The 25,132-nt window shown below is 43.1% G+C and overlaps 1 protein-coding gene across 2 annotated transcripts in view; it reads left to right on the top strand.

Annotated features, from left to right (window-relative positions):
- Window positions 1-25,132, top strand: part of PIK3R1 (phosphoinositide-3-kinase regulatory subunit 1) — a 95,540-nt gene that overhangs the window by 54,495 nt on the left and 15,913 nt on the right. For both annotated transcript variants that reach the window (XM_027520351.1, XM_027520352.1), the window contains exons 3-7: window positions 12,552-12,644; window positions 13,084-13,158; window positions 19,399-19,530; window positions 20,299-20,500; window positions 20,711-20,790. In XM_027520351.1, coding sequence (XP_027376152.1) covers window positions 12,552-12,644; window positions 13,084-13,158; window positions 19,399-19,530; window positions 20,299-20,500; window positions 20,711-20,790 — 582 coding nt within the window. The remainder of the gene's footprint in view (window positions 1-12,551; window positions 12,645-13,083; window positions 13,159-19,398; window positions 19,531-20,298; window positions 20,501-20,710; window positions 20,791-25,132) is intronic.

Here is a 25,132-nt window from a genome sequence, read left to right as displayed (position 1 = left end):
AACTCCCTTATCCTTATTAAGCAGGCATATGACATTAATATTTCATTTTGGACTCTCTGAAATATAAGTTACTATGTAAATCTTTAATTTTTTTTTTTTTGGTAAATTATTCGCGGGGCCCTCTCCCCGTCTGATGATTAACCAAAATAAGTCCATTTGTATCTTGCAGAAAGTGATAAGTTAGTCAGCTATATTTAGCAAAATAAAACCCATTACATCCTTGGGGAAGAATGTGCTTAGTTTAGCCTTATGAGAAAACATTTAATAAATGCTGTCCTGAGAATATTTAGCCTGGCTGAGTAGACTGGCGAGGGTTCAGTCCTGATAAAGCTGAGGTGATGGTGAGAAGCTGGCCCTCTAGTCCAAGCTCAGGTTGAACAGTCGCACCTGTTGTCAGTAAGGGGTGTAGCTGTGGGTGTCTCCTGTTGCCAAGTGCTTTACCACTGGCTTCCTGCAAGGATATTCCCCCTGCTTCTCATGGCTCGTAACCTCCAGAAAGGCATATGCAGCATGTCTGCGTAAGGAGGAAATGAGGTTCATGGAGTGGTTTTATGGCCAACGTGCTGAACTTGGCCTCGGTTTCCTCCTCTGTAAAATGGGGACAATCATAATTCCACACAGAGTTCTGCACACTAAATGAGGTGAAGCACATCAAGTGCTGAGCAGTTTCCAACACTAATTGTTCAGTACATAGAAACCACTGGTTGTAGTAGGAGTAACTTGTCAGGTCAGCTTTTCTAATGTTTCCTTACCTTCCTCCCTCCCACCCACCCTGCAGTTTAACAAGCTGAGTCCTCTGAATGTGGCAAGGTAGGAAAAGCTCTTGTGTGGGCCTCAGGACTGGGTTCTAGCCCTTGGCCTGAACTTCTGTGGGACCTTGGACACGTTGAGACTTAGTGATCTCTTCCCACACAATGGTACACAGAGGCACAGAGCAACAGTCATAAAATCACACCTTGGTCTCCATTCTGCTGGTGATCCTTCACCTTGGAAGAGAAGAAAAATGCTCATCTCTCTCTTCTGATACTTAATTGGGTATGATAGCAGATCTAATTAGAATTGAGAGCCAGACCCATCACCTGCCTGACACATATTTGGATATTGTGCTGTGGGATCTGGTATAAGATCAGCCTGTGAAGCCCAGAGCAATTTAAGCAACAAGTTGTCAGTGTGTGAAGGTTAATTGTTGAGAGTTTGTCTCCCACAGTGATCTGGATTTTCTCTCTCCAATTGGTGGGCCCAATCCTTGCTATTCAGAGTGGTCTGAGGACCAGCAGCTGGGCATCAGTTGGGAGCTTGCTGGAAATGCAGAATCCCGAACCTCACCCTGATCTACTGAATCAGGTTATTAATACACATTAAAGTTCAGGAAGCACTGCCCCAAATGGCTGCCATGGGGAATATTCTATCTGACACAGAGGACGTTTACTAAATAACTATAGAATTGGTATTTAGCATTGATTTCCACCACCCCCACCCCCACCCCCCCCGCCTAGATTTATAGCTTCTTTCCTCTCTTTGGGTATAGTGTGTTGATGTGTTAGGTGGCTCAGTTTGTCATGACAAAATACCATATCAAAGTGGCTTAAATAGCAACAAAAAAAAGTAGTTTCTCAGTTCAGGTCATGTGGCTGAAAGTCTGAGATCCAGGTGCCAGTGTGGTTGAGTTCTGGCGGGGGCCCTTTCCTGGACTGTGTACAGTAGCTTGTTTTGTGTTCTCACATATTAGGGGGGGCACTAGTGGTAAAAAGAACCCAGCTGCCAACACAGGAGACATGAGAGATGTGAGTTTGATCCCTGGGTCAGAAAGATCCCCTGGAGAAGGAAATAGCCACCCACTCCAGTATTCTTGCCTGGAGAATCCCATAGACAAAGGAGCCTGGAGGGCTGCAGTCCATGGGGTTGCAAAGAGCTGGACATGACTGGAGTGACTTCAGCACATATTGGGGCTCTCTGGTATCTCTTCTTACAAGGGCACTAATCCCATCGTGATGGCCCCCACCCTTATAATTTTATCTCAGTTTAATTACCTCCCAAAGGTTCCATCTCCAAATATCACGTTGGAAGTAAGGCTTCAACATATTAATTTGGAGGGATGTGGTTCAGTCCATGGCAACTGATTTCTGCAACTTATTTTGAGATTCATCCAAAAAAGTAAAATAGGCAGACGGAAAGATATGTAATTAAATACAGTAAAATGTTAATAATAAAATCTAGGATGTTCGTATTCACTGTACAGTTCTTTCTGGCATATTCAAAATTGTCAGAGAAAAAGCCCTGCTCTCTTTAGTTACTGGAGTGAATCTAGTGGTTCTTTTCTCTGATTTCCATCCAGGCTTTCTTAAAACGGCTTCGCTGGACAGCTTTGCCTCTTTGGCAGGAGCCCCCTCTGCACTCCCTCCTTGGTCGGGTAATGTCCTGCTTCTACACTGTTAGTTATAAGGTTCCAGCCTCCACTGAGATGCTTCATTCTGGCCTCCGGTTTCCCCAGTAGTATCTTTCTGTTCGGTTTCTCGTTTACCTTAGCCCTCTCCTGATGAGAGGATCCTTTGATTCTTATGAGGTTGGTGCCTCTCAAGTTTCGTTGAAAGAGCCTACATAAAGCATTTCTTACTTTTTCTGCACTTGACTGTGAAATCTATTATCAGATGAAAGTGGGAGAGAAGGGTGTGCCTCTATGGTCCACCCTGCCCCTGAGAGAGAGAGCATGACTCACCTGGAGCCCCCACCTCCCTCATGTTATTAACGGGGCTCCCATTATTTTTTTAGGACAGTCAGGATCTGAAGTTCAGGGTATTTTCTAGTGAGGGGCAATGTACTGGCTTCTTTATTTGGTCATTTCAGTTCAGTCGCTCAGTCATGTTCAACTCTTTGCTACCCCATGGACTGCAGCACTCCAGGCCTCCCTGTCCATCACCAACTCCCGGAGCTTGCTCAAACTCATGTCCTTTGAGTCGGTGATGCCATCCAACCATCTCATCCTCTGTGGTCCCCTTCTCCTTCTGCCTTCAGTCTTTCCCAGCATCAGGGTCTTGTCCAGTGAGTCAGTTCTTTGCGTCAGGTGGCCAAAGTATTGGAACTTCGGCATCAGTCCTTCTAGTGAACATTTGGGACTGATTTCCTTTATGGATTGATTAACTGGTTGATTGGTTCAATCTCCTTGCAGTCCAAGGGATTCTCAAGAGTCTTCTCCAACACCACGGTTCAAAAGCATCAATTCTTTGGTGCTCAGCTTTCTTTATAGTCCAACTCTCACATACATACTGGAGAAGGCAGTGGCATCCCACTCCAGTACTTTTGCCTGGAAAATCTCATGGATGGAGGAGCCTGTTAGGCTGCAGTCCATGGAGTCGCTAAAAGTCGGATATGACTGAGCGTCTTTCACTTTCACTTTTCACTTTCATGCATTGGAGAAGGAAATGGCAACCCACTCCAATGTTCTTGCCTGGAGAATCCCAGGGACGGGGGAGCCTGGTGGGCTGCCGACTATGGGGTCGAACAGAGTCGGACACAACTGAAGTGACTTAGCAGCAGCAGCAGCACATCCATATGTGACAACGGGAAAAACCATAGCTTTGACTACACAGACCTTTGTTGTGTACTGGTAATGTCTCTGCTTTTTAAGCTGCTGTCTAGGTTTGTCATAGCTTGTCTTCCAAGGAGCAAGAGTCTTTTAATTTCATGGCTGCAGTCACCATCTGCAGTGATTTTGGAGCCCAAAAAACGTCTGTCACCATTTCCACTGTTTCCCCATCTATTTGCCATGAAGTGATGGGACCGGATGCCATGATCTTAGTTTTCTGAATGTTGAGTTTTAAGCCAAGTTTTTTGCCCTCCTCTTTCACTTTTATCAAGAGGCTCTTTAGTTCGCTTTCTGCCATAAGGGTGGTGTCATCTGCATATCTGAGGTTATTGATATTTCTCCCGGCAATCATGATTCCAGCTTGTGCTTCATCCAGCCCGCCATTTCGCATGATGTACTCTGCATATAAGTTACATAAACAGGGTGACAATATACAGCCTTTACATACTTGTTTCCCAATTTGGAACCAGTCTGTTGTTCCATATCCAGTTTTAACTGTTGCTTGTTGACCTGCATACAGATTTCTCAGAAGGCAGGTAAGGTGGTCTGGTATTCCCATCTCTTTCAGAATTTTCCACAGTTTATTGTGATCCACACAGTCAAAGGCTTTGGTGTAGTCAAAAAATCAGAAGCAGATGTTTTCCTGGAACTCTCTTGCTTTTTTGATGATCCAATGGATGTTGGCAATTTGATCTCTGGTTCTTCTAAATCCTTTTCTAAATCCAATTTGAACATCTGGAAGTTCAGGGTTCACATACTGTTGAAGCCTGGCTTGGAGAATTTTGAGCATTACTCTGCTAGAGTGTGAGATGAGTGCAGTCGCATGGTAGCGTGAACATCCTTTGTTTATTTGGTGGGGAGCTGCAAAAACTGGTGTTATTAGAGTCATTTTACTTGAAGACACCAGAGAGTATCAATACTACAGCTGCCCACTTGGGGAGCAGCCACTGTGTGTCACGTGACTCCCTTGCTGCAGTTACCCTTAAACTAGGGAGCCTTGGTGGGAGATTCAGAGAAACTTATCACAGGTTTCTGTCTTTGAAAAGAAAAAATAAGATTCTGGTGAAGAGAAACAGGCCCAAGCTGGACTCAGGGACACTATTCAGGAGGTTTGTGATTAAATGACTTCATTTCTCTCCGTCTCCTCGCCTTTAAATTGAGGGTGATAAGGAACTGCTATAAAAAATAAGTGAAAGCCTGTCTGTAAAATACTTAGTGTGGCAGTGTGATTCCTGACTGATGTTCAGTAATAGTCATTCACTCAATAAATGGTCAAGCGTCCGTTGGGTTTGAGTCACACGGTTCTTCTCTTTCCTTCCCTTTTGGGGCCTCTCAGCACACTTTGTATGAAATCTTTCTAAGCCAACCAACCAAAGGATCCCAACTTTTCTTATAAACCATTAGGCTCCCAGATCCTAGGGACTCAACTACAAATTATTTTCCGTGTGGGGAGAGGGAGAAGTCTTTTTCTCTTCCCCATTTATCTCTTGCCCAGCATCTTAATTTGCTATATGCTATAAATGGTAATCTTTAAATCAGACTCCAATTTAGGTGATAAGAATCACAATTAATTAGGCTAGCCTGTCAAAGATTAAGTGTAATCTTGCATTTCAATTATCTCAATGCTGAGACTTCAGCCAAGGCCATCAGAAGCGAAACTGTAATGTCTGCTTATGTTTAATAAAGTCTTTGCCTGCTGTTTGTTTCCTGGACTAGTCTCTTGTCTAGAAATAAATTGATGGGCAGAGGATCTCAGATCCCTTTTTTCAGCTGTGGAGCAGAAGAGATAAATGGGAGAAGATAAAACTTAAAGGTATTAAAGACTAATTACGGGATCTGAAAAGATTTGCAAACTTCTTATTTAAATCTGTTGACAACTCTTTAATTCCCCCCAACTAGTTATGCCTAAAAATAGTGTAGTTATGGCTTAAGATTTCCTTTGACATTTACTTTCTACTCCCATTTTCAGTTGCTTGTATTTTTCTTCTTCCTCCTACTCCAAAAGAAAAATCCTAGTTTACACCAAGTTCAGTATCATTCCAACCACATCTTTCCTTTACATTCAGAAAACTGAAACATAGTAGCTCAAATAGATAGTCCTAACAGGGAAAAAGTGCGCTGTAGTGAAAATCATGTGATAATTTAGATATGATTTCTGAAAAGATACTGAGTGTTATATATGGAAAGGCAAAATGCAGATATCTACTCTAATTAAATATTTCCTGTTTGCCACGTTAAAAAAAAAAACTGTTGAGAATTCTGTCTTAATTAATAATTTCTGGTGTTAAAACTTACCATTGCTTTTAGGTATTTTAAAAAACTATGAATAATAATAAAAAAGATTAAATGGATAATTCAAAATTAATAATAGCTACCCATTAGCTTGTGCTTGCTACATTCTAGGCACTGTGCTTACCCGTGTTTGTTTATGTATTATTCATTTAATCCTTGCTACACTTAAAATTATTCCCATTTTACAGGTGAAGAAACTGGGGTTCAAGTTAATTAACATACCCAAGATTATACTCAGTAAGTGGCAAAACCAAGATTAAAACCCAGGTCTCTTTGGCTTTAAAGTTGTGCTTTTAGTAATTTCTCTATACTGCTGATTAAACAGTTACAGAGTTAAGGAACTCATGATTATTTTATTTTTGTGGGGTTTGTTTGTTTTGTTTAGCTTTTTTCTGCATTGCCTTAGCCAGCATTTGTTATGGCTTTGCCCGTGGAACTTGAGAAGTTTAAACGTTCAGAGTACTAACCATTATAAGCATAAAGTATGAATGTGCTTATAAGGTTTATTTAAGAAAAGTATTATTGGGATTTGTTAGATTTTAGCCTACCAGAATGTCCATTTTTCATTTGAAAGACTGAGAGAGATTGTTCCAGGTGGAAAAAAGTTTTGATTGAGCAACAGTTAATAGGCAAGCATCTTGATTTAATATTGATCCACAGTTTGCATATACTTTCTTTTCTGTTTATTTGTACTACATTTTAAAAGGTAAGTGGCAGCTTTTTATGTACTTCCAAGCTGCTTCCATCAGTAATGAAATACTTGGCTTGGGCCGTTTCTGGAGTCCCAGAATTTCAGCCTAAATTTTCCATTCGTCCCTGCCAGGCCCTAATTCTAAAATATCTTTTTTTATGGAGAAGGCCTCCAAAAGGTGCAGCTGTGTGCTGGTTTCATCTTGCACTTTGTAGCGGCGTTGGCACCACTGATCGTGAGGAATGCCACTGTCTCCCACACACCACTGGCGCCCAAGGACTGTTCAGGCCTGTCCATGTTAGTGATTTGGGAAGGGCCTGCTTCGGGAGGGAAGGCTCTCTCCTGTGCATGCGATTGGTTGTCGCCAGGGCAAAGGGGGGGAAATAGAACTAGTGGGAAAGGCAGCATCTGATGAGTTTGAGCAAGCGCTGGGAGTTGGTGATGGACAGGGAAGCCTGGTGTGCTGAAGTCCATGGGGTTGCAAAGAGTCGGACATGACTGAGTGACTGAACTGACTGACTGACATGTCCTCAAGAATTCTTTTCTACAACCTGGGACAGGTTCATTAGTTTGTTGTTGTTCAGTCGCTCAGTGGCATCTGACCGTGATCCCGTGGAACTGCAGCATGCCAGGCTTCCCTGTCCTTCACTGTCTCCTGGAGTTTGCTCAAACTCACGTCCATTGAGTCGGTGACGCCATCCAACCATCTCATCCTTTGGTCGCCCCCTTTTCCTGCCCTCAATCTTCCCCAGCATCAGGGTCTTTTCCAATGAGTGGGCTCTTAAACAGTATGACTAGTTCATTGGTGTTCCTGTAAAAGGCTGATTCCTCTTTTTTTTTTTTTTAAACAAGATGCATCTTGGCTTCACCATCACTTTTAGAGCCTTCTGCTGTTCTTTCTTGTCTTCTTTCTCTTTAATACCTATTTCTTTTGATGAAAAGTGATTCAGCTAAGTGAAAAACTGGTGTTGCTTATAGTGGAGGAATCTAAAATTCACCCAGCTGTAAGAGTAGACTTGGCTCTCCACACGTTTACACTGATTACAGCAGGAGTCAAAAACCAAAAAAACATTCCTCATTCAGGTATACAAATCTGTCTGCAAGGTGAAATCAAATGAGAATTCATATGTATGAGGATTACGCTCTGCTAATTTGTGTTTTGTTTAATGGTCACCATATATGACCTCTATATTGTGTGTGTATATATGAGTTCCATTATGTTTTAGTTTATTGACCTGTATGATGTACTTCATCAAGGACTTTTCAAAGAACAACTTGCCAAATTTGGTACTTCTTAGCAGTTGTCATTTCCTGCTGAAATTCTTTAAAATGGGATCTAACAGAAGTGTAAATATTGACCTTGAGTATTTAATAAAACTAAAGGAATAGTTGATTTTAGGATTGTGGAAATAATACTTTGTTTTAAAATGCTTTTTAGACTTTCACTGTTAATTGATCCTAATACTCAAAGTAGAAAACGTGAACTTCATAAGTTTCTTGGGTAAAGCTTTCACATCCCCTGTGTTTAAATATTTTAAAGGGAAATGGACTGAATCATAGATATTGTACTACAGAATAGGAAATCCTTGCATTGTTATTTTTAAAAACCTTGTGTCTTTGTAAAATTTACTTTTTAAAACCCCCATTGCAAAACTTTAATCAGTTGTAATGATTTATACATTTGAGTAATAAGCTTTTTTCAATATTAAAAAAAAGATGCAGTGATAAATTCATTCGATGTGTTACAAAGGAGTACCTGTACTTCCTACTGCATACGTCTAGTATTTTTCTTTTTAAAATATTCTGGGGTGTACTTTGAGAAAGGTGTTGTTATAGATACCTGATAGCCATCACAGTGCTTTTTAGAAACTTCACGTTGCACTTGTATGAGTGAAACAGATGATACTTTGCATCTCAGGATATGGAAAGCAAACTACCATGTTTTGCCAAAGAAACATTGAAAGGACTTAGGAAAGATTTTTTTTCCCTCCTTCAAACTGAAGTGAAGAAACAATTTTATATGTAGTATTTGCAGCCCAGTAATATAACAACTGTTGGGTACACATTTCAATCACAGTTAGGTGAAATCTTTAATTATCACTTAATTTAACTTTCATATTTGCTTGCAGAAATGATCGTGTTGATAAGATTCTGGGAGAAGATAAACGTTTATTAAGCAATTCCATCTTTGGTTGCCAACTTTAACTTTTTTTTTTTTTTTTAATTAAAAAAAAAAAAAGCCTGTGTAATTTATGAGGGAAGAGAAAGAGGAGCTAGACATGTTAGTTGGATGAATGTTGTGCGGATATGTGGGTTCATGTATTTACTATTTAATCTTTAGCTTTTTGCACTTTGGTGTATGCTGAGATCTGTAAGTTTGAGAAGGTTAAGAGATGCTACTGCTGCTGCTGCTAAGTCGCTTCATTTGTGTCCGACTCTGTGCGACCCCATAGACAGCAGCTCACCAGGTTCCCCCGTCCCTGGGATTCTCCAGGCAACAACACTGGAGTGGGTTGCCATTGCCTTCTCCAATGCATGAAAGTGAAAAGTGAAAGTGAAGTCGCTCAGTCGTGTCTGACTCCTAGCGACCCCATGGACTGCAGCCTTCCAGGCTCCTCTGTCCATGGGATTTGCCAGGCAAGAGTACTGGAGTGGGTTGCCATTGCCTTCTCCAGAGATGCTACAGTGAGTCCTAATTAATAATATTTCTGTACCTCTGATCTCTACCTTTGTGTTTTTCTCCTGTTACATGTGCTGATAGGAAATTTCATTTTGCTCAGTGTAGAAGGCATCTGTAGGGGAGGATATTTTTTGTGAGCTGACAATCTAAGGCAAAAGGAAGTAGTTTATAGTTTACCAGAGGAAATGAGATGCTGTGCTCTTTTATAGTTTTTTGTTTTTTTTTTTTTACAGTGCTTTTAATTAAAAAGACTAGTTAAAAAGAAACTTTCAAGATATTTGCATTTTTTACTAAAGAATAGTTGATTTACAGTATCATGTTAATTTCAGGTGTACAGCATAGCCAGCAATTCAGTTTCATATATACATATATATAGTCTTCTTCAGATTTTCTTCTGTATAGGTTACTGCAAATACTGAGTAGAGTTCCCTGTGCTATACAGTAGGTCCTTGATTATTTTATATATAGTAGTGTGTATATGTTAATCCCAATCTCCTCATGTATCCCTCGCCCCACCCCAAGATACTTCTATTTTAAGGACTTTTCAGGTGTACTCATATTTTAACAGATGTGGGCAGTGTCATTGCTGGACCTTTTTTCAGGCAGTGGCTAGGGGTCACTTGCATGGATTTGCTTCTCATATTCAGACGGGATTGGATCAGTCGCTCAGTCGTGTCCGACTCTTTGCGACCCCATGAATCGCAGCACGCCAGGCCTCCCTGTCCATCACCAACTCCCGGAGTTCACTCAGACTCACGTCCATCGAGTCAGTGATGCCATCCAGCCATCTCATCCTCTGTCGTCCCCTTCTCCTCCTGCCCCCAATCCCTCCCAGCATCAGAGTCTTTTCCAATGAGTCACCTCTTCGCATGAGGTGGCCAAAGTACTGGAGTTTCAGCTTTAGCATCATTCCTTCCAAAGAAATGCCAGGGCTGATCTCCTTCAGAATGGACTGGTTGGATCTCCTTGCAGTCCAAGGGACTCTCAAGAGTCTTCTCCAACACCACAGTTCAAAAGCATCAATTCTTCGGCACTCAGCCTTCTTCACAGTCCAACTCTCACATCCATACATGACCACAGGAAAAACCATAGCCTTGACTAGACGGACCTTTGTTGGCAAAGTAATGTCTCTGCTTTTGAATATGGTATCTAGGTTGGTCATAACTTTCCTTTCAAGGAGCAAGCGTCTTGTCCTAAAACTTATTACTAACCTAAAACAGATAACTAGCTTCATTCTTGGATATTCTGATTCTGGGGATTTGTAGTTTTACCAGCAGTCTGTCTGCATAACAAGTTCTCCAGGTGGTCCGTAGGCTCAGGTTGGTGGCGGAAACACAGGTGAGATGAAGTCGCCACTCCGCTTTCTGCATCGTGACTGTCTGGCGAGTCAGCAGCGTGCCTGCCCTGCTTTTATGAGGTGCCAAGTATGTTCAAGTGCTGTTGCAGCAGGACAAAATGGCCCAGGAGACTCAGGGATAGACCTTGCGTGCCCTGTGTTCACACACTCTTGAGTCCCATGTACCGATGCTGGGTGCTCAGGGCCGGCTTTACAGTGAGGTCTTTGTAGTACGAAGTCAACTCAGGAATCTTTCATGTGCTTTTGACGAAACTTGCCCTTGTTCAGGCTGTGGGACTGTGCTCTTCAGGACTGTGGTCAGTAGTCATTTATAGCTGTTTCATTTTAAGTCAATAGACATTAAAAATTCTCTTCCTCTGTTGCGGGAGTTATATTCCAAGTGCTCGGAGCACTTGCTGGGTAGCACAGCTAATAGAGCATTTCCACTATCACAGCAAGTTCTTCTGGAGAGTGCTCCTATAGGATTTTCTTCCATAATATAGCTCTTCTCCTTTTATCCTCAGTAGTTGGTATGGCTAACAGAGTTAGGTGGCAAGATCACGTTACTGTCTCAGGGAATAGAAGGGTCTTATACTACAGGGTCTGGGTTTCCAAAATCACATAAACAATAATTTTCTGAGGTCAAAGTTTAACATAATCTTGCTTGACTGTGGTTGTCTTGTGAGTCTGTTGTTTTTCTATCTCACTTTTAGTGAGATATTCTAATAGTGCTATCTCACTATTAGAAAGATGGGCTGCATTAGAACTTTGCTTAACATGATATATGGCTTAAAAAGTCACACCACTGAAATCTCATTGAAACGAAGTTTTCAATATTTAGTCTTAGATTATATAAACTATGTGAGAGTACACACACGGCCATGAACCTTAAGTGTCTAAAAGTGATTTATGGGTGGCTGATAAATAGACTTCACAGCTAGGTATTTTCATAAAGACTGTCATTTACCTATATTTTGCATTTTGAGAAATTTGAGGCGCGTATATTTAGCTCCCTCTTCTGGTGTCTTATAAGAAAGGTACTTATATTTTTTTGGAGTGAAAAATGCAGTTATCAAATGTTGAAGGACATTATGTGTGTCACCCAATTAGATTTTTTTCTTTTGTTATCATTTGGTAAAACATGTAAATAAAAGCATGGAAAGAACAGTTTGTGACAGTATCACATGTGTTAAGATATTAACTGACCAAAGCATGTGTAAGCCAATAAAGGCATTTCAGCAGCAGGTCCATGGGGACTTGGACCTCTTTTGTATTTGATAGTACACCCACCTTGGCATTTGTGGGGCCTGGGACAAAACACAAAGGAGCCCCAACTTGCATCTGAATATTTGAAAGTTAAAATCACATCGACAGACAGTTTGATAAAAGCGGTTCCATCCTATTACGTTGACAGTTATATCTTCACAATGACCAGGAAGCTGGACCTGAATTTTGATTTCTTGGGTTCCGAGTTCTGCCTGAGAGCGTGGTGACATGTGGAGAGCTGGTCCGCGCCTGGCTTGGCCCCATGCCGCCGGAACCTTGCACGGCCAGACTCCATTCCATCCTGAGCCCACTCTCCTCCGCCACAGCCCATGCCTTGGGCCAGTGGGGCATGCCGGAGCTAGGTCTGCGCTCAGAAGGATGGGCCTGAGGCAGCGACCCAAGAAGCCACTGAGGCAGGGGATCTGGGCTTCTGGGGAGCCCTCTGATCGTGTCCTAGGAGAGGAGCAGCAGGTGTGTGCCCCAGGCAGCTCACCCCGTGGGAAGAGGCAGTGCTGGAGGGTGGTGGCCTGAGAGGAGCCTTCTAAACACAGGGCCCCGCTCAGGCGCTCTCTTTCTTCCTGGCCTGAGTTTGCTGCTGTCCTGATTGCAGTCCATGACCTCGTGTTGGGGTCGTTTTCACTGCTGTTGACTGCATTGGATTACCCTCGATCAAACGTAACCGCAGGATTGTTTTTGTTTGCAGCTTCCACTCTCCCAGACCTTGCAGAGCAGTTCGCACCCCCTGACGTTGCTCCACCGCTTCTTATCAAGCTCGTGGAAGCCATTGAAAAGAAAGGTAATCCAACGGGTCAGGGAAATCAGCTCACAGGTTATGGCCTGATCTCGTGGGTGTCATCATTTGTATCTGTTGCGTGGATGTTCATTGAATCCACTTCCTGCCACCTGTGCTGGATACATAAGTTGTTTGTGGCCGTGACCTGGGGAGATAGTCTTGCTCTGACTTCTCACTCCATACTAATGTGTAGTTATTCTATGGAAACTTTTAAATTCTCCCTATCTTAATAAATAGAATTAACTTGTTCCTCAGTGGCCAGATGATTTTGCCAAAATTATTGATATGCCAGATAAGATGAATAGTGGGAGTTGACTTCCAAGAATGCTCCGTACACATCTCGAATAGACACTGGATGAAAACTGGAATGTCTATCTGGCTGCAGGCTTGCAGGTTCCCCAGAGAGCTGTGTTTTGCATACTCAGTCTGTTTTGTGTCCTAGGTCTGGAATGTTCAACTCTATACAGAACACAGAGCTCCAGCAACCCAGCCGAGTTACGACAGCTTCTTGATTGTGGTGAGTGTCAGAGAGCTGGAAATACACAGAGGGAAAGACGGTTCTTACCTTTGCGTTTTAGGTAAAGCACAAAACACTTGAGCTTAAGCGTGCAACGTTCTCGGTTTGGAGGGAGCTCAGAAATCATGCACACTTCCTTCTGTGTTCTTTCTGTAAGTGGGCAGGCCTTTGATGTTTGTCTCCTGAGCAGAGGTGTCTGTGCCCGTCTGCCTGCAGGTACGTTGGCTGGCATCACAGCCATGAGCCTCTTGGACCTGCAGAAACTGCACAGAAGAGAAACATCTTGGGATTTCTCTGATTCTGCTCATCTGTCATCTTTCTCCACCCTTGCCATTGGCTACATCTAATTCATCTGGACTAGATGAAAAAGTACTTATGAACCTGTCATTTAACAAAGGTCTCTTCTGACCTTTTCCCTTCTTTTCTGTCTTCATTCCTTTCTTGCTTGCTTGCCTTTTCATGCCATATTTTTGTCAAGTAAAGTGAAAGTCGCTCAGTCATGTCCGACTCTTTGTGACCCTATGGACTGTACTGTCCGTGGAATTCTCCAGGCCAGAATACTGGAGTGGGTAGCCTTTCCCTTCCCCGGGGGATCTTCCCAATCCAGGGATTGAACCTGGTCTCCCGCATTGCAGGTGGATTCTTTACCAGCTGAGCCATATAACCACACTGTAAAGAATCTGCCGGGTTTGATCCCTGGGTTGGGAAGATCCCCTGGAGAAGGAAATGGCAACCCGCTCCAGTATTCTTAACTGGAGAATTCCATGGACAGTATAGTCCATGCGGTTGCAAAGAGTCAGACACAACTGAGTGAGTAACACTTGCAACATCATGATATTGTTATATTTAGTAGTGTGCTGGTAAACCAATTCTTGGAGAAGGGGAGGAAGCCCTGGTTTGTAGTGTAGTGTAAATATTCCTACGTGATTAGTTTCATGTTACCAATGTGTTACCACTTGGGAAGAATTGTGAGCCAATTCAAGTCAACTCTTAGCACACCATAAATGGCATCCATTAATTTAACCAAATGGTACCTTAACTATTAGTTCCTTCTCTCGTTGCCATACAGAATACAACTATAAAAATACAAATTTACTTGCCATCATTCCAGCAAGTCATCGTCTACATCAGCTTCTGGAATCTTTTAGACCCTTTATTCCCTCCCAATTCTTTTCTTTTTACTGATAATTTTTTTTGCCTTGCACTGTTTTAACTGGATTTGGGTGCTTGAACCAAAAGTAAAATCTAGTTTTAGAAGAAGCATTTTCAGATGTACAGTTATGCAAAGAATACCCACGTGATATTTAATAAATGAAAAAATCTGAAGTGTAAGGCAGCTTCAAAACGAGGCAGCTTATGAAAATTTCTAGAAAAGATGTTTCTGGGAAAGAAAGGAGATTAGATCTTCATCAGTCGATAGTTTAACTTGAAACACACCACCCAAATGTTTGAAGCTTGAAAAAAAATTTTTTTTTAACTTTCATTTTTCCTTTGTACATGGAAATAAGTCTTACACACAACACAGGGTCCATCCTCCTACACACCCAGAGTAGGTCATTAGAAGTTGACTGGCAGAAAAAGTAAGGTGAAAAGCCGTGGTTTTTTGGCTTTTTTTTTTTTTTTTTTTTTTTCTAACAGCTTTACCAGGGTGTTAAGGAAACACTGAATTTTGTCCTAGCCAATTGAACTAGAGATACATGTTTTGGTCAGAAAATTGGTCAAGTTGAGCACGTTAAAAGTCACAGGAAATGTTTAGACTTCAGAGACTGATGAAATGGGAGTTATTTGAAAAAGAGTAGTTACGTTTTCAAATGTAACCAAAACCAAAATGATCCAGTTGAGCTTTTAAAAAAAAATCTTCATACCACCTGTAAGAGGGAATAAATAACCCAAGTTCAAGTCAACAAGATATTTTGATAGACAGCTTTCGTCCCCATTTGAGATCAACACACACAGAGAAAACTGGTTTTCCTTGGATTCTGTGCCATAAAAGTAAATTTTGTGGCAAAACAAAAAGAGTAAAAAACATTATCTCAGTTTAGGAGTGAGGATCCTCCAGGACTATTTCCAGCTTGAGGATTTGTCTATTTAAAAAAACCGTAATTTCCAGAGATTAAAAACTTACCTCTGGAGGAAGCTCAGAGATAAGTCACTTAAACTCAAAAACAAAAAGCATGGCTTTTAACTAACCCCATGAATCACCAATGTCAGAAAAGGGTGGATGTGCGTGGAGGACCACAGCCCATTCTTAGTAGCACCCACTAAGTTACTTTATTTCATCCGCACATCAGTCTTGTGTATAAAAGTTATGCTGCTTATAAAGCCATGACTTGCATGCAGATTGTTCTGGCCCTAGAAGTCCTTACTCTTCTTACCCCCCCACTGTATTGCCCTAAAATACATTGTCTTTTTGAAAATTTTAATAGTGTGAATTATTCTCCCTCTCCCCACCTTTTTGGTTTCTCTTAACCTGATTCAGATTTTTTTCTTTAAAAGTTCTCATCATAAGAAAAGAATTTCTATGTGTGACTCTGTGGATATCAACCAGACTTACTGTGGTGATGCTTTAACAATGGTATATACAAATAAGAAATCATTATGTGGTAATCATGTGTCAAGATGCCTCAATTTTAAAATTCAAACTTTTTCAGCCTCAGTGCGTGGACATTTTAGGATGGATAATTCTTTGTTGTCAAGGAGCTGTTCTTAGCATTGTAGGATTTCAGCAGCACTCCTGGCCTCTGCCCACTAGATGCCACTGAGATTGTACCCAGCTTGTGACAATCAGAACTGTCTGCAGGTACTGGTGTCTCCTGAAGTCAGGAGTAGGGCAGCAAAAATGAGGACCCCAGTCGACAACCCCTTGACTCAGCTAGAGATCAGTCAGGGAGGGGACTCCTTTCCAGTGGGAGAAGGGCTGAAATGTGGCAAAGGTTACTGGTTACCTGTCAGGCGCAGACTCAGTGAAAAGCAGGGTGGAAAAGAGTGTAAATGCCCCCAACCCAGACCTGAAGACTCAGCCAACTTCCATAGTCCTCACATGACAGCTGTTTCCAGCTCTTGGAAAAGCATGTTAGGATAGCTTTAATACGGAAAAGGAGACTTCTAGAACAGAAGTCAGAAAGTCCAAGGAGCTTTAGAAGTTATCTGTAAATAAATAGAATGTACTACATCAGCTCTGGTGGAATTTGACATAAGGTGAGGTTACCTGAAGACTCGAAGTAAGGTTATTTCATTCAAAAGCTATAAAGTCTCTTTGGAATAATACCTCATGTGTTGGAGAAGGGCTTCAGTGAGTTAACATCACTCTCAGGAAAGTCCTGAGCCCACAAAGTAGCTCAGCCCACAGACATTTAACAAGCACATTCTGTGCTGAGCCCTGAGGGATGTGAGAAAAGCAGGTGAGAGCCACAGTCTGTGCCCTCAAGGGACGTCAGCCTAGGAGTGCCCATCGGTCTCCGAGAGAGACTCGTAATTACCGTAGTGGGAAGTGTCCCAGTAGAGGGATGGCTTATCAGCACTGCTCCTGCACAGAGAAAAGGCAGCAGATAGCCTGCCTGAGGGAAGGACATGGGGAATATTTAGCATCTTAAAGTTTATACCTCATTGCAAAAATGGTTTATTACTCTTTTTAGGATGAGCAAATTAAGAAATACGAATTTTCTGGGCAAAGTGACATTAAATGGAGTATACAGGTGATTTGGTGGCAGGTTGGGGGGGTGGGGGGAGCTGGCCAGCAGCTATGGAATGCTCCAGCAGGAATGCACACACAGTTTTGACAGTCACACTAGTTATATTACTTTCCACATGGATCTTTTATGCAGAGACCTAGTCTTGCCCTTCCCCACACTTAACTAAGGATGTGATATGTACCTGGTTTGTTCTTTGTGGGACATTTAAGTGATTTAACCCCTTGCTTCTCCACCTTTTCATTCTTTCTCTATCCATATTTGCTACCAGATGGATATCTCTGAGCTTTATGACATTACATGATTATCTTTCATAAGATCTACCTAGCTGGCGAGACAGGTTTGGCTTAGGCTTATGATGACGATGTGCTCAAGGAACTCTGGGAGCTTCCAGCTCCACTTGAGTGCTTCATACAGTGTCACACCTGGTTCATGAGCGTCCAGGATGCTGCCGCTCCTTCTCAAGCTGAACATCTCCCCGTGAACTTTGCTTCTCTCTCATCCTCTCCTGGGCCACCACCCAGTCCCGTCCGTCTCCTGGTTAGGTTACTCCTCCTAGTTAGTTTCTAACTGCCTTGGAATCCAGATTACCAAACGTGGTATCAGCACTTGCAGCAGTGCACCTTTCAGACTTATTTGAAAGCCCAGTTAATAAAGCTGTTTAGCAAATATCGTGTATTAAGGAAAATATACGGAATCTAGAAAAATGGTACTGATGAACCTGCTTGCAGGGCAGGAATAGAGACGCGGACAGAGAGAACTGACTTGTGGACACGGGGCAGCGGGGAAGGAGCAGGTGGGACAGAGAGTAGGGCTGACGTGCTACACTGCCATGTGTCAGGCAGCGAGCGGGGAGCTGCCGTATGGCGCGGGAGCTCAGCTCAGCTCGGTGCTCTGTGATGACCCAGAAGGGTAGGATGGGGGTGGGAGGGAGGCGACAAAAGTATGAAAGTGAAAGTCGCTCAGTCGTGTCCGACTCTTTGCAACCCCATGGACTATACAGTCCATGGAATTCTCCAGGCCAGAATACTGGAGTGGGTAGCCTATCCCTTCTCCAGTGGATCTTCCCAACCCAGGAATCAAACCAGGGTCTCCCGCGGATTCTTCACCAACTGAGCTACCATCGTGTATACATAATAGCTGATTCACGTTGCTGTAAGCAGAAACTAACAACATTGTAAAGCAGTTACCCTCTAAAAAAATTTTTTTTAATGAGAAAAAAAAAAAAAAGCTGTTTAAAGATGTAGCATTTTGCTCCTCGGCTTCCCTGTTCTCCACCGAGTACACGAGTCCCCAGATAATTGCTCTTGAGTCGTCTTTCCCATCACTAGTGTGCATCCTTCAGCAGTGACTGTGGTCCTTCCAGCCCCCAGCAGCACTTCTTCCCACTGGGCCGTATGCCTCATTATACCCCAGGTACTCTCAGAGCAGCTGTGATTCACATCAGCCCAGGGTTGAATTGCCTGACCTCTTTTCCAGATGAAGGATTTACTGGACAGATTGCACATGTTATATTTCTTTCGAGATAGTTCGGTGCCCACAGGTTTAATTAGTAATACCTTAATCAGAATACTCTGTCAGTACTAGGGAGAAATATTCTAAGGATGTTCACATTATTTTTATGGCTATTCTTGAGATTAGTAAAATTCTGTAATCGCTTGCTGTTAAATCAATCAGTCTGTACTCTCTTGGGTTAAATTGATACTGATATTGAACAACTCAGATTTTAGGAAATCTGGGGACAGGATTGCATTTCATGTTTCCTCATTGGGATTTCAGGAAGGTTTTACCATGTGATTCAGCACCCTTAGACAGAACCCTTCTCCACCAGGGCAGAACCCCCGTCTCCAGAATGTATGTGCAAATGCTGTGTGGGCTGCAGCAGTTTGCCATGGCTGCCGTAACAAAATTCTGTAGACTGGGTGGTTTAAAAAACAGAAGTCTGTTTTCTCACCGTTGTGGAGGCTCGAAGTCCCAGCTCAGCAGGTTTGGCTGCTTCTTGGCTTCCAGGTGGCCGCTTCCTTGCTGTGTCCTCTGTGCGTGCACCTTTGCTGTGTCTCTGTCTAAATTCTCTCCTTTTGTAATACCAGTCCAGTTGACTAGGGCTCACTCTTATGGCCCCTTTTATTTTAAACACCTCTTCAAAGGCCCTGTCTCCAAATACATTGGTATGTGGAGGTGCTGGGAGTTGGGGCTTCAAGATAGGAGTTGTGGGGGACACAATTCAGCCACAGCAGAGGCACTGTTTTCTGTTGCTGCAAAGTCTGGGAATGTGTTCTGGCACCATGGGCAGGGGCAGGGGCAGGGGCCTTCATGCTAAATGCTTGCAGTGTGGGCGACAGATCTGCATGAGGAGAAATGCTCTATTCGAAATGCCACGAGCAGCCCCTGAGAGAACACTGCTAATAAATGCTCAGGCATCTTCTATTTGTCCTCATCCTGCTTCCTTTCACGTGTCACATGTAAGTTGCACATTCAGAAAATCACCCCAAACAGTGCATAACAGGTCTGATTTTTTGTTGTTGTTGTTGTGGCACATTTCTATTAATAGATACCGCCTCCTTGGACTTGGAGATGTTCGATGTGCACGTTTTAGCTGACGCCTTCAAACGCTATCTCCTGGACTTACCGAATCCTGTCATTCCGGTAGCCGTTTCCAGTGAACTGATTTCTTTAGCCCCAGGTATGTTGTCTCTTCTGAGAGCCTCCTTGAACTTGTGTTGAGATGTGGATGGACTTGTAGACTCAAGTGCTGCATATAAAGAGAGATTGCTTAGAAAATGTTAGTAGGACTCTGTCCCCCCCCTCCCCCACCCGGTCCCATCAGCACAGAGTCCCTCCCTTCCAGGGTATCCAGTAGAAGACCCATGTTCTCCTTTGCATCCCCATGCTGAATTTGGCTAATTGTGAACCCTTGGTCGGTATTTTAAGACTCACTACATCAGAGAATGGCTCAGAGTGCCAAGCATCATCACTGGACTCAGGGAACTGGACTAGGACTGAGGGACTGGGGATGTTCTCATCACCTTCCTCCAGTAGAACATGAGTTCAGGGAAGAAGACTCTCCGCTTCAGGAGCTAATGCTCAGTTAAAGTGCTCCGGGGACAGGAAATTGTGGTTCGTAACCTTCAAAGTTAAAACCTGCGATACTTATCTGCTGCTCCCCCGAGTTAGCCAATCACACTCGAAGCTGGCCCACAGAAGGCAGCACACCCAGTACCTCCTGGGTTCTGCACACCAAGAGTTTCTTGCGTTTCCATTTGACGTGAGATTTCGACTTTCTCATAATGCCTTTTCTAATGAGAAGAGCAAACATAATTCTCTGCTGATTCTCGTGCCTTCGTTCTAAACGACTCCTCTGTAGCTAGAACGGAAATCTAGGTGTTTAGTCACTGATAGCTACCAACAGTCTCTTAGTCTTTTCCTTGCTTTTTTTTGTTTTCACTCACAGAAGTGCAGAGTTCTGAAGAATACATCCAGCTGTTGAAGAAACTCATTAGGTCGCCCAGCATACCTCATCAGTACTGGCTCACACTGCAGTATTTGCTAAAACATTTCTTCAAGCTCTCTCAAACGTCCAGCAAAAATCTTCTGAATGCAAGAGTACTTTCTGAACTCTTCAGCCCTCTGCTTTTCAGATTCCCAGCAGCAAGGTAAGTGATAGAAGAGAAACCTGGATTTGGGGATCATGAGGGTAGTCCTAAGGTGATGGGTCATTAGGCTTCTAAAGATACTAGTTCACAAATGCATTTGCATACTTCCATCAGACAGAGTCACCCAAATGTGCAGAAATGAAAATGAGTTTGTTGTTTAGGGAACAAGGTTTCTAACAGACCTCTCTCTCTCTCTTTTTTTTTTTGTAGTTCTGAGAATACTGAACACCTCATAAAAATTATAGAAATCTTAATCTCCACCGAATGGAATGAACGCCAGCCTGCACCAGGTAATGCCTTCTGAACTTTTAAAATGTCCTCGCTGTTCATTTTGTAGAGCCTGAAAAATGGTAGCTTTCAACCTCCTTTGAAGTAGCATAAGTTTCTCATGAAATTGAGATCCATAATAACATGTTCCTTTATGATTTAAAGAAAAAATATCTGGGTGCTGCATATATAATCAGCATTATCTGGCTTTTAAAATTTGTGGATTTTACATGATCTTGGTTTTAGGTGAGGGTTGTTGGGAGTGCTCCCCTGACCCCTTCAACTCAATGCTTCTGGTTGCTGCATAAATTATGGCGTTCATTTTACTTGTTGACATTTCTGTTTTTCTAATACTTATAAGGTAGGGAGTTTATAATTACTACGTAATTTAAAGTATTTTGGAATGTGTTTTTTGGAAATACGTAGGCTAAGAAATGTCTTGTCAAAATAAACATTTTTAGTAATGCAAGCAGTAGGAGAATAGGGGTCGACTGCAACAAGTTAGAGCAAGCCATACACTTCCGTGAAAGCAGCTTGGCATTCAGTTAGCCTTTTAACAAAGTGGGAAATGCAGATGGAACTAGCAGTGGATTTTATCTAAACTGATGTATTTTTCTTCTACTGTGGAAAGTCTAAACCACCTTGGTTAAAAGTGAACTGGTCATTTAGAAATGGTGATGAGCACCCTAGAAGTGAAGTGCGAGGTTTCAGGACCAGTAATATCGCTTGTAGTGTGAGTTTATGTCTTGAATTTAATTAAAACATCATGAATGTATTGCTTATTACAAGTAACTCATGCAAATTACCAAATTCATCTCTGTATGAGCAAGCAATGGGAACCCAGTTATCAGTCATACGTTGGTACATTATGTTGTGCTTGTGTGTGTGCGCGTGTGCGCGTGTGCACACGGATTTTTTTAAGGGTGTTACATAGCCAGGCTTAGTTGTATCTGAACTGGGTGGACAGAGAGGGGAAGGCCTCAACTTAAAACCCGCCTAAAGGATGGGATGGGCATTCATGACGCAGGTATCGGGCAGGGCTTCTATGGACAGACCCAAAATATGGGATCCACAGGTGAAGGCTGTAGCAGAAACAGTCCATAAGGCAACTCTGGTCCATTCCAGTGTTCCAGATCCCAGCAAGGAGGGTATAAAACAGGGATATCCTGGATTGTAGGTCCACTGCATCGGAGAATGTTAACAGGTATGGCCCAGGTATGTAGTCCTGAGTGTTGGCCACAAAGTTTCATCTGTGTGACTGCTCAGATCACTTGATAATGGTTAGGGAGCTCTGTGTTGGTGTTCAGAAGCTGCCTTTGGGCTCAGTAGGAAATGACGCAGTGACAGGTTAGAAGTACTCTGTGGGACGGGGATGGGCCAGCGTGCCCAGGGCACTAGAGCTGCTTATAGACCACCCCCTCTAGACTGATCACAAGGGTGGAGAGGAAGAGGACCAGCAAGAACAGGACAGGACCCTGGGTCAAAGCATCGAGCTTCCATCTTTCACTTCCTCCTGATTCTTGTGGAGGTCCATCTCAGAGACAGGGAGAGCTGCGCCCAGCTAGCAAGGAAAGGAGGGGTTCCTAGTCCTCTCAGCGCCCCACCCTGCTCCAGAAAAGAGGGGAAAACATGGAAGTGAAAAGCCAGACCAAGCTTGACAGAGACGCACAAACGATTTCATTCCACGAGAGTTTTCAAGCGTTTGTACTGCACAGAGTATACTAGAATCGGTGGTGGAGTTTGATGCTTCTGCTTCTGATGTAAAGTGGCTAAATGTCTTTCTCAGTTTCAGCCTAATTCCACCCAAGAAAAGCTTGCTCTGCAACCGTTTTTCATCACGCACGCTCAAGACTGCTTGCTATGTCATGGACCCTACCTACATCTTTCTGCTAAGAATTTAGTGTGCCAATTTCAAGGGTGGATTTGTTCTATCAGCTCTGTTGAAAATGACTATCCCAGAACTCAAGCAGCCTCTCCCCCTCAAATTGCATCCAATTAATTTTTAAACCCGAGTTGGAGGCATTTCCCCATTTGTGTGATATCTCTCACGTGATTCTGGAAATCATATGGAACCTTTGGAATTAACTTGTTGCTTCAGTGCCTCTCACTGGTGAAAATAGCCCACCCACCCCAGGACAGTATCTCCTCACCCACACCTTTGTATTCAGGAATGGCTCCAGTGTAGATGATTGGCGGGACACCCCAGGTTAGAGAACTGACTTCCTTGGCCTGGTAGGAACGTGATATTTTCCTGGAGTCTCATCATTACCCTGACACGTGCTCGTCCCATGGGGCTGGGAAGAACAGTACTGGCGCACCTCCAGGGAACAGTCATAAATCATTCATTTGCAGTAACTTCATTATCGTGAATAGAAATGAATGCCTGAATGATATTTGGGGGGTGGAGGACAAGCAAGACTATTATGGGGCAAACAGATACCTTTTCTAGTTGTTGCCAGTTAGAACTGGAAATGAAAGGCAGAACTAATGATGTGTGAGGCACTGTGTCAATTCAAATAAGACCCATCAGCACATAGCATCTCATTAAATTCTAGGTGGGAGGGCGTGTACTGGAAGTATAAAAAGAATTTGAGAGATGTGATTGGTGACTTTTTAGGGTAATTGAATAGACAGAAAAAAAACTTATAGGGAAAAACACAGAACTTGAAACGGGCTTTGAAGAATAGGTACAACTTGAAAGGGGGAAGAAGAAATAGCATTTCATTGAAAGAGTTTCAAAGATTTATTCAAAATAAATTGTAAAGGATAAAAATAACGGCTCGATATTTTTACCAGGTTTGAAAAAGCAGTAAATACTTTAAGTGACAGTATCATCCAAAGCGTCACTTTAGAGTTGAAAGTATTGTCCAGCTCTTCACTTGCACCTGAAGGCCATAGAGCTTGATGGTTTCACCTGGGGCCACCCCAACCAGTGTGAGCCAGGGGTGGGTCTGCGGCGGGGGGCCTGGCTCAGGACACCAGCCTGCGGCTCTGTCTGCCGCCTGGACTTTGGGAATCTTCACTGGCAACAGGGCTGCTGTTAGTGTCCAGTCAAAAAGTTCTCTGAAGTTTCCAGCAAGTAATACATTAAAAATAGGTGACGTTTGCGCTCAGGGATCACATACAGGGAACAGCCCCAATGCAACTATTACAGCTTTTGAGATCAGGCTCCAAGTTGCTCTGTCGTGCTTCATACATCATGCAATGGAGAGAACAGGATGAGTCAGATAGATCCAGGTGTTTGAATTCCAATTCTTGCTGCTTCCTTGCTGGCTTCATTGCCAAGACCTTCATTCAGCCTTTCCAAACTGTTTTCCAGTCTGTGAAATGGGAATAATGCCTCTCTCCTGGGATGGTTATGAGAATTGAAGGAGGTGAGGAGGACTGAAGCGCGTGACAATATAGCATGCCTTTCGTGTCCTCCTCTCAGCTCTATTGTTTGAGACCCTACCGGAGCTGGCCTCGTTCTCAGCTCCGTCTCCTCAAGCCGCCTTCCTGGTTAGTGCTGTCCAAATCCCAGCAGGCAGTGCTCCCCACTGAAAAGCTGGAGGGCATCTGAAAGGACACTCTCCGGGCAGTTGCTGCCCCGTGGGCGCACTGCTTGGAGGTCTGATGGCCTCGGCCCTGTGTGCAGCCGGGTGAGTGGAGGCGCCTGCATCTCAGGACCAGCCCTCCTCCGCCACCTTGCCCTGGTGCCCTTAACCCAGTGCACACGATGTATCAGTGCCCAGCAGCCGCTGACAGTGCCATCCTCTTCTTTGGCACCCAGGGAGCCTCTCCCCTGCTGGATGTGCAGGGTTTTGACCCATTCAGTACATTTATGTCCTGAAGTCCCTCGTCCTCTTATATTTAGCTGTTCAGTAGTGTTCTGTTCGTTTCATCTGCTCGGCTACATTTCTCAAGGACAAAGCCTTCTTTTCGGCTCTTCCTAGCGTAGAACTGGGCATAGCATAATAATCCTCCAAATAAAATTTTTAAAAATTCTTTGATAAAGTTCCCTACTGTCAGAGAACTCTTACACACCAACCCATTTAATGCAACCAGCACACCTGTGAAGTAACTTCTCTCCTATAGGGAGAGAAACTAAGGTTTCAAAGAGTATGCACCCGGTATGTTCTTAGAACTTGGTTGACAGTTTGCTGTTCTCTTTGTTACTGAAAGTCAAAAATGGTTAAAGTGGAGCAGCAGGTTTTCTTGAATCACTTTGTGTTATGTTTACCCTACTTGATCCTTAGGTTGCTAAAGCAGATTTCTATAGAGCAACTAAGGTAAAACAGGGGCTATTTAACACAGGGTGCCTTTGAATGAAACCCATTATAAGTGTATTGACATATTTCAGATTTCATGGATATATTCAGAAAATTG

Source organism: Bos indicus x Bos taurus, chromosome 20, assembly GCF_003369695.1.
Source record: "Bos indicus x Bos taurus breed Angus x Brahman F1 hybrid chromosome 20, Bos_hybrid_MaternalHap_v2.0, whole genome shotgun sequence".
In the NCBI taxonomy this organism is placed as follows: domain Eukaryota; kingdom Metazoa; phylum Chordata; class Mammalia; order Artiodactyla; family Bovidae; genus Bos; species Bos indicus x Bos taurus.
Note: the sequence above shows the minus strand (reverse complement) of the source record. Positions and strands in the feature narration are given on the sequence as shown.